At 42.8% G+C, this 13,131-nt stretch overlaps 1 protein-coding gene across 1 annotated transcript in view; it reads right to left on the bottom strand.

Annotated features, from left to right (window-relative positions):
• Nucleotides 1-13,131, bottom strand: part of TMEM182 (transmembrane protein 182) — a 51,538-nt gene that overhangs the window by 15,098 nt on the left and 23,309 nt on the right. Inside the window, exon 4 of the mRNA XM_080917021.1 lies at nt 4,545-4,682. Coding sequence (XP_080773147.1) covers nt 4,545-4,682 — 138 coding nt within the window. The remainder of the gene's footprint in view (nt 1-4,544; nt 4,683-13,131) is intronic.

The following is a 13,131-nucleotide window of genomic DNA, read 5'->3' as shown; positions in this document are numbered from 1 at the left end:
TCCTGAGTGAGAGAAGAGGTTAGTAGAAGTACAGGGGAGATCAGGCATGGGGAGGACAGAGGGAGAGAGAACTGGAATCAAGTGGAGTGGGGCTCATCTCTGGCATATGCTGGAAAGCTAGGACAATGGAAACTCCCAGGAATCTATGACTAAAACTCCTAACAGTGAAGAATATGGAACCAGAAATGGTTATCTCTTATAACCATGCAAGACTTCCAACCCAGCCACAAAACCTTCAACCTGTAATTTTCCCTGCCTACATGATATGACAGGGACAGGAGCCTTTCATAATTGTCATCAGAGAGGATTCACTCAGCAGCTGATGGAAACAGATGTAGAGGCTCACAGCCAAACACTGGGCAGACCTCAGGGGATCTTGCACAAGACGGGGAGGAAGGATTGTAGGAACCAGAGAGGTCAAGGACACCACAAGAAAACCCACAGAATCAGCTAACCTAGGTCCATAGAAGCTCACAGAGGCTGAATCACCAACCAGGGAGCATGCATAGGACAGAGTTAGGTCCTCGGGACATATATAACACATGTGCAGCTTGGCCTTCTCAAGGGACCCCAAACAGCAGAAGCAGAGGCTGTGTCTGACTCTGAACCTGTCTCTGCATCCCTTTCCCTAGACTGGGCTGCCTATTTTAGCCATACTAGAAGAAGATACTCCTAGTTCTACTGCAATTTGATAGGGTATTGATATTCATGGGAGGCCTCTTCTTTTCTGAGAAGAAAGGAAGGAGGCATTGGGAAGGGAATGGGTGGGGAGAAAGGAGGGAGGGGAAGCTATCGTTGGGATGTAAAGTAAATTAACTAGTTAATGAAAAATATAAAAATTTCCACCAATCTTTCCTGTATAGGGTTGGGTGAGGCTGACTTCCTTTAGCTACTATGTGGCATTTGTGTGTAATGTCAGAGCTGGGATAGCAGGACGTGCGATTTAGGAAAGCATCCTCATGTACCAGAACCCGCACTCAGGAGGCATGTGTAGGTGTGGCCTCACATATAGCCAACCAAAGGTATCACGGATGCACCGTTGGAAGGAGCAAGAGGGCGGGGAGGTCATGTTCCCTTGATAAGGCTGCACTGGAGGTGTCTGAACTCCAGCTCTGCAGAAGAGCAGCCACGAGGCAGGCACACATCTGGACTCGGCTTCTGTCCAGCATTCTTTCCTCAGCCGAGTTTGGCACAGGAGTGCTCAGAGGGAAAACAGAACCCTGGGCTTTGGGAAATATTCATTTCCTGTTCAGAAGTTCACTCCGGCCCACTCTGGAAGCCTACTCACATCTTGCCCTGTAGGGAAGTCATGTCTGAAAGTGACTTTAGCAAAGCCACCATAGCCACATATGTATTGATTCCCAGCCGGTCTCATACAGAGTGCTCTGTGTTTGACAGATAGGTGCTGTTCACAGACTCTGGTAGTGCAAGCACTTGGGCAGCTGGTGCAGCTAAGAGACCTGTGAGCCTCTCCTGAGAGCAGGGTCCTTCCTAATCCCTTCCTGTTCTGGTCTCATGTCACCTCCTCTGATCAGGACCTCCCCACATACTTTCTCCTGTTCTTTATATGGAAGAGTGTGGCTGGAACAAGGTTTGGAGAACCTGATGCTCAGTCTCAGGCAGAGGGAAAGGAGCCTCTGAGCTAAACCCAGTGGCTTCTGTTTTCTGTGATAACCTCTTCTTCCTGCATATAGGGGCATCTCAGTATGAGGTTGCTGTGGGTGTTCCTTTCACATGCAGAAATAAATGTGATTTCTGAGGAAGAAAGTACCGGTAACTCGAGCTTCCATAGAAAAGAAACCACAGACAGTCTTCCAAACCAGTCTTTTCTGCCCAAGGAGGCCAAGTACAGGGCGAGGCCACACTGCTCTCCGGGCCCTGCCTTGAGTTGGCACAGCACGGAGATGTCATGGACCAACCCTTTGCCCACCCAACAGCTACAGCTTCAGTGTACCCCTGTCAAGCATGGAATGCCCCGCACAGGCTTCTGCTGATGACAAAGAGCCTCTGTATGTGCACACGCCCCCAAATGGCCGTTTGGAATTCGGCTGTGCCCTTCCCTAAGACTCATCTACCCAAATAAATACTCACTGCTGTTTGTGGCATGGGTGAATTGGCTCCACTACCCTGACACCAAGCTGCACCTGTTGTGCCTGGCAGAGCACAGTAGAGGAGAAAGGCGACCTGAGAGAGACAAGAAAGCAATGGCGCCCCAGAAAGAGTGGGAATTTGGAACCTTCAGCCCATACGTAGACCGAAAATTTCCTCATTCTGAAATTTGTGAAACCCAACTAGATGAAGTATTCTAAGCTCAGTTCAGTGCAATTCTGCAGTCCACACGACATAAGGAAATCAGTCCTGGATGATGAACCTAGGGCAAGAAAAGCAGCTCCTGTTTCTCAGGGTTCTCCTATACTATAGCATGTAACTTTGAAAGGATACAATTGTTACATTATTGGTGATATGCAGAGGTAAGATTTTTAAAGCTCTTCTCCATAGTTTTCAATTTTAATAGGAGTTGGTGACATCCTCGTTGCTTAAAGTCTGCATTTTGTGATAGAAATTTCTAGTGAAATGTTAACTTTGCTTATCTCTGAACACATGACATTTCCTGCCCTGAACAATACAATGAACCTTGATGTTTTATTTCAGGCAATGTCCTTTATATTCTTGCAAAATCATGCACACATGTTTTGTAACTGTGCCATCAAGAACATGAATTAATCTGTTCTCATAATCACCTATTTTACTAACTTTTACAATGGGCTTTATACTGGCTTAGAGGAAAATGGCATTAAAACAAAACTCTTCCAAAAACCATGGAATATTCTTTACATAAAACGTCCATATTGATTGTCAAGTTGTACGAATTGTAATTTTAAAATTTATACTGCCACATGATTGTAAATTTTAGTTGTCTTAAGTAGGAAATTGGTGAAAAGCTGTTATGCTGGATTTGGGTCAAAATGACTTGATTATTTGCAAAAACAAACAAAAAAAACACTAAAAAAAAAAAAAAACCACTGCAAGATTTAGATCCCCTCAGATGACGTCCAGCCCCCCCCTTTGTTATCAGTTTCTCAAAAAAACAAATGAAGTGAAATATAGCAGAATGTTACTCCATATAAAAATAAAGTGTACCCAAATACTGGGGGGAAAAAAGAAATGGGTAGATTAGTAGTTTCATGTACAGGGAAGATGAGGGTTCCCTTGCAATATGATTAAAATATTCTGAAATCAGAAAGTGATAATGCTTGTACAAGTTCATGAATGTAATAAAAATTCCACTGAATTACATAAAGACGGTGGATTGAATGTTATGTGGGATCTCAGTAAAGATGGGAAAAGATCCAACAGCCGTGAGCTCTAGCAGATGCATCCAACCAAAGGAAGGCATCAGAATACAGGGTGAAAAGGACAGATTCAATCAAACAGTCCGTTCTTCAGAATGATGCTGTGTCAGGCTTGGAGCCATGTCTGTTCATTATCTTTACTGTGAAGAGCTAAGCACCGGGTTATGTAAACAGGGTATTAATAACAGATCATTGATTATATTGAAGGACAGCATCATGGGGCTGCCACACAATGATCCTAAAGACAGTAGAGCTACCTGTCAGTTCTGTGCTCATAGCCTTCATTGTGGTCTCACATAGAAACACCATGTTCTCATCTCAGAACCTCAGAATCTAGCACTACCATGGTCAGTCGTGCCTACTCAAGTCCCTGTGTGCTGTTGGTCTCCTACTGCTGCTGCTGCTGCTGCTGCTGTTGTTGCCATTGATGTGTTTTTGTTCTCTGTCTGCTTGACACAAGCTAGAGTTACCCAACAAGAAGAAACCACAATTGAACAGATGCCAACATGGGATCAGCCTATAGGCAAATCTGTAGGGCACTCTCTTAATTACTATTTGATATGGAAGGCTTACCCCATTCTGGGTGATACTACCCCGTGGACCAGCGGTCCTGGGTTATATATGAAAGCAAGCTAAGCAAGCCATGGGGAGCAAGTCAGCAAGCAGCACCGCATCGTATCTACTTCCTTTCCTGTCTTCTGAGATGAGCTTGGGCTCTCACATGTAAGTGACGTCATCTCATTTCCTTCTCAGGTTGACTCTGGTCACCATGTCTCCTCATAGCAATAGGAACCCTGAGACACTGTCTACCACTCCAGAAATGTTGTCATTGTCAGCATCAGCTTTCTACTTACATAGTATGGTATAGAAGACACATCACAGATGGAAAAAAAAAAAAAAGATAGACAACTACCCCTTACAGACATCAGGGTGAACCATTAACCTCAGTGTTTATATTTGTCTGCATGTCTACTTTTGTCTACACGGTGTTTGCATTTACCAGACAACGGACGCCAGCTCGTGGGAAACGTGAAGTTTGGAGAAAGTACCAGCCATGTAGCGAGCAGGCAAGACCTCCAGTATCTGCGCATCATGGTATTGCAATTAATAAAAGTTCAAACTCGAGACCCGTGTCTAAAACAAAACGAGAGGGAACATGGCCAGAAACCACGCCCTGGATGCTGCACCTACCTGAGGCAATGAAAGAGCCTCCTCCAGCTTTGTACAGGATGTGACTGGAAAATGGGGCTGCACAGATGATCAGAAAGCTCGCCGTCAAGGCCGCCACGACCCCCAGGAGCAGCAGGACCGCCCAGAAGCCACGGTAAACTGGAGACCCGAGAACAAAGAAAGGAGCACATTAGCCCTGGCTGTAGCAGGCTGTCACACAGAGACTTTGTCCCTTATCATTGCCTTCATTCAGGGACAGCACTGGGCAGAATCTCACAGAGTGGACCGAGGTTGATCTTGAACAGGAATCCTCAGCAGGCAACTGAGCCCAGCCACGGCCATCTTGACACATTTCAGAAATGCTTCCTGCGCAGCATTTGTAACACATGCACTCTGAATGTGCCACAGGAGAATTCATTTCTCTGACCATGTTTCCTCTTTGGAAGGAGGTGTGGCCACAGATCGGCACTTTGCATCAGCTATCCAAGGGCCACATGCAAGGTAACCCTGTGATTTATAAACACGGACTCAGCTCATGAGGCCGTCTTCAGTGGTGACCCCCTCATAGCCCTAACCAAGGGCATTACTCCTATATAGACCATGGCTCTCAGGGAAACTATTCTTCAGATAATAAAAGCTACAGCATTAAGAAAGGTTTGTATCAGGAAAAGAATATAAAATATAATATATGAAATCAGACATGTGTGGAGTGTGGCCTTGGTTGAATATTTGTATAACAGGAAGGAAATGTCAGCATGGCATTGTTTAGAAGTCTCTTACTCAAGGACAGACAGGGCAGAGGTATTCCGTGCAGCTGGTGATTAATGGGTTGTGGTTCTGGTGATTTATAGTAATCAAACAAAAAAGGCATGCTAATGATCACTTTTGAGCTAGATAATTACCAATCTATTAAACAAATTCATCATTTCCCTAAGGCGAAAAAAAATGCTAAAATGAGTTCCTGTTTGTGTAAGTCGGGTGGGCTCAGTGAGAACTATTAGTCAAATTATAATTTTCTTATGGAACATACGGAATGTTTATTGGGAAATAAAAAGTATTTTTCTCAACCCTGCCTTCAAAGAATAAATATGCCATTCACCTGTAATCTTAAGAAAAGAAGGACAGGGTTATAAAAAGCTGAGAAGACAGACTGCCACAGTCTGGTGGCAAGAAAGGCTGCTATAGGTTGGAGGTGACCAAGCCTTAATTGCAGAGGTGAGAAGATTAGATTTCATTTTACTTTTTAATGCTGATACTTTACCATAGGCTCTAGGCCTGCTATATATATATATATATATATATATATATATATATATATATATATATATATATATAGAGAGAGAGAGAGAGAGAGAGAGAGAGAGAGAGAGAGATAGTGTGTGTGTGTGTGTGTGTGTGTGTGTGTGTGTGTGTGTGTGTTGTATCTGCATCAGGTTAACAAAATATTCAGTAGTCAAGAAGCACAATCTATTCCCAAAATGTGTCTTTGAGTACCCCAATGTAGCACAGAACCCAAGATCTGGAAGATGACCCACGCTTTGCAGGGAGGAACCTTTGTTGTTCAAACAGTGGAGAAATCCGTGTTAAATGCTTTCTTTTGTTTCTTGATGTTTTCCCATGTGGCACAGTCACGAGGAGCTATCCCATAGTACAGGAGGACTAAACAGTACTAGAATTTGGTCTACAAGTGAGAAGGGATGGAAGGAAAGTCACAGGGGAGAAACTGGAAGACTGTGGGTCTATACTGGAGCCTACTCGAGCATCAAACTCACCCCTGCATTCTGTATGCATAGGTGCCCAAGGGAGCGAGACAGTTTTGAGACCAAAATTAAGTTGTGAACTCTCTAGCACCCCAGAGATGGGGAGCACCCAGGCAGTATGCACCAAGTGCAGGACCCAGGGCTCCTGACAATTCAGTTGGCATGGAAACCGTGACCATAAACATAAAGGACAAGATGAAAAAAGTGATTTCCTGTTGAAACTATAGGTTAATGTTTTCTGGATATTTTAAAATATAATATCAGAAAATACAATATTCAAGCCTCTCTAGGCTACAACTTAAAGCTCTTTGATATAACAGGACCAAAGAAGTCTGACCAGTGATTTGGGTAACAGGCAAGGAGTCTGCAAACATGAAGGCACTAATTCAAGTCTAAGTTTTGGGACAGATTCCAAGCTGGTATTATGAGCTCTGTGAACTGCAGTCACTGCTCTTGGAATGGATAGGACTTGGGACAAACAAACAAACTAGGCTGAGTTTCTGGATTCACCATAACAATTTCTGAAAACATAAAATCCCGACAGGGTCTCAGCATCACAAAGGAGATGAGGAAGAAAGAGTGAGAGGTGTTTTCGATGAAGCAAATTAAATTGTTTAATATGAATAAAAAAAGAAATAGGGACAGACACTGAGAAAAACAAATGGAGTTCTAGACACTTGTGGGACAGAATCAGACTCTTCTGTGACTGTCTATAGAAACTGCTAAAGCAGAGACAAGAGAGTTCCACTTAGCAACAAAGTCAGAAAGCAAAACTGATCAACACTCCAGAGGAGAGGGGTAGGTATATTTATAGACAGAAGAAACTCCAAAGTTCATAAGGTCAAAGGACTGATCTTAGAGGGCTAGCAAGAAAGAAAACTTCAGCAATCTTGAACACACCCAAATGAGAGACAAGTGTGCGGGGTCATAGACTGGGATCAGTGGCCACAGACTCTTTGTTAGGAAGATAAGGGTTAAAAAAATTATCATCTAAAAATAGAAGAAATTATTAATAAAGCACAGTAGAATAGCACACTCTAAAATGCCAGAGCAAAGATTCTTTAGCCTGCAACTCTGTATTGAGGGACACCCTGGAAAAACAGGTGGGAAATGAGCCCATCTGTGACCCAGGGATGTAACACTGGCCACGTCGGACTCATTCCACAAACTACTGAAGTGAAGGGAGTTCTTGTGGTCGGCATGATTGAGAAATCAAAGTACGGGAAAAAAAAAGTGATTAGTATCTGTGAACATAGTGAACCATTGTCACCTTCCCCTCTAAGTGTTAAGATTTAAAACTGTAGCCAGTAGATGCTTGGCAGTCAGGGGGACTGGCTGCTCTCCTAGAGGACCTGAGTTTGCTTCCCAGCACCCAAGTCAAATGGTTCACAACTGCCCTTAGAATCCACCTTCCACATATCCAAAAGCATCTTCTAGCTTCCTAAGTTACCTGTACACCAAGGTATATAGACAGACAGACACACACACATTTTAAACTGCTGTCAACATTATGCAGTAGACAATTGTAGGTATTAGAATTGGGATCATGTCTGCCCATCACTGCCTCAGTGAATAGCTGGGGCTTCCCGAGCCTCTGTCTTTTCTATAAAATAACATGTTTGGATCCACACATGAGAGCTACTGGAAGGTCACACTGAAAAGGCTTCTTTTTCAATTTTATGTATTCACTTTACATCCCAATTGCTGTACCCCTCCAAATCGACACCCTCCCCCCAGAATCCCATCCTCCAGCCCCCTCCTCTTCTCCTCTGTGAGATTGGAGGCCCCTCTCAGGATCACTCCACCAGAGACATCAAGTCTCAGTGGGGCCAGGCACATCCTCTCCTTCTGAGGCCAGACAAGGCAGCTAGAAGAACACATCCCATTTAGAGACAGCAGCTTTAGAGACAGCCTCTGCTCTGGTTGTTCTAGACCCACATGAAGACCAAGCTGCAGATGTGCTACATGTGACCAGGGAGGCCAGGTCCAGCCTGTGTATGTTCTTTGGTTGATGGTTCAGACTCTGAGAGCCCCAGGGGTGCAGGTTAGTTGACTCTTTTGGTCTTCCTGTGGTGTTCCTGTCCCTTCAGGGCCTTCCTGTTCTTCCATAAGAGTCCCTAAGCTCCACCCACTGTTTGGCTGTGGGTGTCTCCATCTGTCTGAGTCAGATGCTCAGTAGAGCCTCCTAGAGAACAGATGGCAAGGCATCTTAAAGGTACCCACTCTGGCTCCTTTTTCCCAGAGAAACTTTTATGCATCTGTAGTCTATACATGTATAACATAAATATACAAACCAGATACTTAATGGTGATAGATTACGAAGAGGTTTGTTTTAATAAAAGTCTTTAGGATAATACAACTTAGTTGGTAGAGCACCTGTCTACCATGTACTAAGAACTGTTCCTACTGTGACATAAACAGGGCGTGGTGGCATCTTCTTCTAATCCTAGCACTTAGGAGGTAGAGGCAGAAATATTGTAAGTTCAGGATCAAACATGACTACAAGCACATTCAAGCACATAGCCTGGGATACATGAAACCTGTCTCAAAAACCACGTGAAGGAAATAAGGAAATTCTTCGACATATTATTTTTTAAAAGATAAAAACAAGTTTCCATGCCAGTGAGATAGGTGTGCCTGCTTGGTTTTTGAATAAAAAGTAAAATCTTGACTGAATATTTGATATTCCCAAATGGGAGTCTTCAGTACCTTCAGCATTGATCAATATTTTGATTTTAAAGTTGTCAAAGCTTAGGATGCCACCTTATGCCAAAAAAAAAAAGTAATAAAAATAAAAAGAAGTATGTTTATGGTAACTTCTAAAAATTTTTTTAGAATTTTGTCTTAATCTCAAACTAAAATTCATTTAACAATCTTTTAAGTGAAATCCAGGTGACCCCTCATATTGGCATTTGAGTTAAATCAAGTTTTCTGATGGAATATGCTCCAAAGGCATGCTACCTTGTTACTGGCATGGGAGGAAAATACGAAATGATTATAGTTTTGTGAGAGCAGACAACTCTGTGTGCACAGTCAAACAAACAGCAGCAAAAACCAACAAAACCCAAACACTGTGATTCATGATGTCTAAGGGCCTCTACCCTGAGCTGAGGTACTTCAGGCAATGCTGGTTGGTGTTTTCTGGTGTGACAGTATGCACAGTGAAATAAATGTGCACGCATGTGCAGAGAACTAAGGCTTCAGTGGATTCATGGGATGCCACCACAGTGAAACCTGCCAGAGCCACTGTGGGCCCATTATAAACTGATTGGGAATTTGGTTTTGGTTGGTACACATTCAGAATAAATTAGAGGGAGTTTAACAAAGCAGAATGAGAGTCTTCAGGAAGGTTCCTGAATGACCTTGTCCTGTACCTTATTTTCTGTCTGTGTTTCAAAAATTCTGATCCACATGCCTTCGAGTATCTGATAGAATTCTACAGAACATTCATTCTCTTTGACACCTTCCTGCTTCTTTGATACATTATATTACGTTGGTTTTGCATTTGCCTACTTCAATCCTGAATTAAGATGAATGATAACTTGCTATGTGGAATTAGGAAGAAAGTGATCAGTGATTGATATCTGAAGTAAATCTAAGATAATAAAGCATCATTAAACAGAAATCAGACAGAGTACATGAGCTCTATGTATTCAATACCATGCAGAGTCTCCTCTGAGTGAAAATGGTATAATTCCCGTGACTGCTTTGATAGCACATAAATATATTCTCTACATATGTTCAAAGGGAGGATGACACTGCTGGGGTCCAGAGATTGTCTTACAAACCACATAGGCACCAATCTCAGTCAGACAGTAATAGTTCATGAAGCCCCAGGACTGATCAACCAGCGCCACCGCACATATTCAGAGCCATGACCCTGAGGTCCTACAATGTTGGAACAACCATGCCAACTCTCCCATCCCCTTGGGGTTAGCTATCCTGCCTACTTGCATGCCTCCACCCTGGGAGAGATACAGGCCCCCTTTTTGCTATGGTAATTGGCCCAGTCACAAGCCTACTTCCACACCTGGCCTTCTTGTCTCCAGCTGCCTCAGCTTACAAACTTCACCCTAGGGAATGACTTACAGCAGCTAGGAAATTTGCATACCTCCCCTGTATTACCTGAGTGTATAATACTGAGACTGAAACCTGTGTGTGAGTGACTGCAGACTGTCCTGAGAGGTGGCAGTTCAATATGGAGTAAACTTTCTGGTAACACAGATAATGGTCTTGTGTCTTTCTTTCAAACCCTTAGGCCTTTGCCCGGTTTGAAGTAGCTGTTCCTGGTTCAGGCACCACAAATGGAGGCCCACATTGCCTCCCGAAAATGGAGGTCTCACCGAGATATATCCACGCTACAAGGCTTTTTAAGCCTAAGATCTACAAATATCTGTGCCAAGTTATTCCACCAATCAGAATTTAGGGATAAGGGATTTTTCTCAGAAAATGTCTTTGCTGTACTCTTATCCTGCTCCCATTGTTTGAGATAGTCAACTACGACAGGGAACTTGCCTTGTCTAACATTCATGTCTTAACTTGTTGACCAGGATGTTAGTTACCCACGTGCATGCCTCTTACTGCCAAGTAAGATGTTTGTTCCCCAGAGAACTCTTGGGAACTTAAACTTTACTTGAGTACTATAAATTTGGAATTCCAAACAATTTTTTATTTTGATGCAGGTTTCTCTCTTATGTTGGGGGTTCAACCAATGGACATCTTATAAAGGCAAACACCATAAAAGCCTATATATAGGTGCAGGAAGTGTAGCTGAGTGGTTGATCCCAGTCCAAACTTATTGTGGGTCACCATACAAAGCAGCTCTACTGAATTCTATCTTGATTGGTTTCCAAGGGCACAGGTAACAATAAACTATGTAATCAACTTGGGCATGAGAATGTTTCCTAGTGACAGCAGAATCATATAAGAAAGTTTCCTACTGATGGCAGGCTAACTAGGTAACAGTTACTTAGGCCTTCATATTTTACCTAGGCCTTTACATGCAGTAGGAATATTTGGGAGGAGTAGCTACATGAACTTAAATATTTCAATATTCTGCTATGGTTACATCTATTATACCTTGTAATAAAATGTTCTTGCCAATAACATAGTGGACACTGATGTATTAGTCATGGGCAAATAATGGAGCCAGCATATTAGTTCTAAAACACCGGCTATAATGCCTCCAGATTCTTGGTGTCTTTATATCTATGAGCACATCTATGTCTGTATCTGTCTGTAACCTTAGAGGGATACATACAACTGAAGAGGTTGTTCAGTATCCCAGTACCCTTTGGACAGGCGTTGTGATGCAGGAGGGTCAGGGGTCAGTCTAAAGACATGTTAGAGAAATGGTGCATTTGGACTTGATTTCCCTGAACAAAGTAAATCATTACAGTTGCTTTCACCACATATTTACTTAGTAGTTTTATTTTAAAAGATAGGGATTAAAAACCACCAACCCTGAATGCACCCAATGCCCTCTGTAGCATCTCGTACTTGCTTCTATAAACTCTCCTTTGTGGGTCATCTATGTCATTAGCTCTCATTTGGGGAGCACTTTGCTGTTCCTCATACAGATTGTCACCCCCTTATTAGAGACCATCTAGCTCATTAACAACAGCTGCTGGTTATGTCTCCCTGGTGCTCATAACATGTATGTATCACAAACATCATCAGGCACCGCACCCTTAAATCTCAATGGACACTGAGAGGTACCTGTGCCTTGAGTAGAACCCAAGAGACACATTCCACACTGGCACAAGAAGACAGGCATGAAAGAGAGCTGGTTAAGAAATTCTGAGGAAGGAACAGTGAAGGTTATTAAACAACTTGGACAATTAATTCTGCACAGTGAAATTTTGCATGTAGTAGTCTATACACATTTGCCTCTGTATACATGTGTGTGTGCATGTGTGTATGTGCATATAAATATATACACATGTGCCTCTGTATATATGTGTGTATGTGGGAATTTATACACACATACCTCTATGTGTGTATGTATGTGCATGTGGGAATATACACACATATACCAGTGTATGTGTGTGTGTGTGTAATTATGTATATATGTGTGCACATATATAAGATACAGCAGACAGGAATTTAATAGCACAATGATCATAAATTCTGAATTCCCATGTAAAGAGAAAAACAAAGAAATACTTATTTTTCACTACGAATACAAAAAGACACTAAAACACATTAACATAAATGGTTATGGGCAAAATCACCCCAAAATTTAATTCCAAGTTTCTTAGAAAATTTCATCCCAAGGCATTCATACCCATCAGGAACCCCTAAGGATGACCCAGAGGTTGCTGGTAACCAGAAACCACCGAGTTTAGCAAAGGCATGCTGAAGGCTATCTGTATGCAGAGGGCCCAAAATTGATAACGCACAATCGCTTCACTCACAAGCTCATTACAGCTGGAGAAAGCAGACTCGTCTCACACTGTGATAAATGCCCCAGTGGAGGCAGGCTGAAATAGATACCGTGGTCTCATTTCAAAGCTGAGCAACAATGAGAAAACACACTGTGGTTGGCTTAATGTCTGCCTTAAGGGTTCAAGAAGAAGCCGATGGAGGCCAGGGTCATTTGAGCTGGAGGAGGGGAGAAATCCACAGGGCCGTAGGAGGAGACATCTCCCGCAGCTACCATTTTGGTAGAATTGGAGATGAAAGATTGAGAGACCAAGGAAGGACACTAAGGTTTGCTGTGTGACTTTCCATATGGAAATGTCTTATGGACCTGTGTCTTCCCAGCACTAGAGAGTCAATCCCTGGTGATCTTTATTCAACCATCAGTGACTGGTACTAAAATAAATACATGCGTCTTTGAGCTGACA

The sequence above is a fragment of the Micromys minutus genome (genome assembly GCF_963924665.1).
Source record: "Micromys minutus genome assembly, chromosome: 5".
Classification (NCBI taxonomy): Eukaryota; Metazoa; Chordata; class Mammalia; order Rodentia; family Muridae; genus Micromys; species Micromys minutus.
The sequence above is the reverse complement of the archived record's forward strand: the minus strand, read 5'-3'. Positions and strand labels throughout refer to the sequence as shown.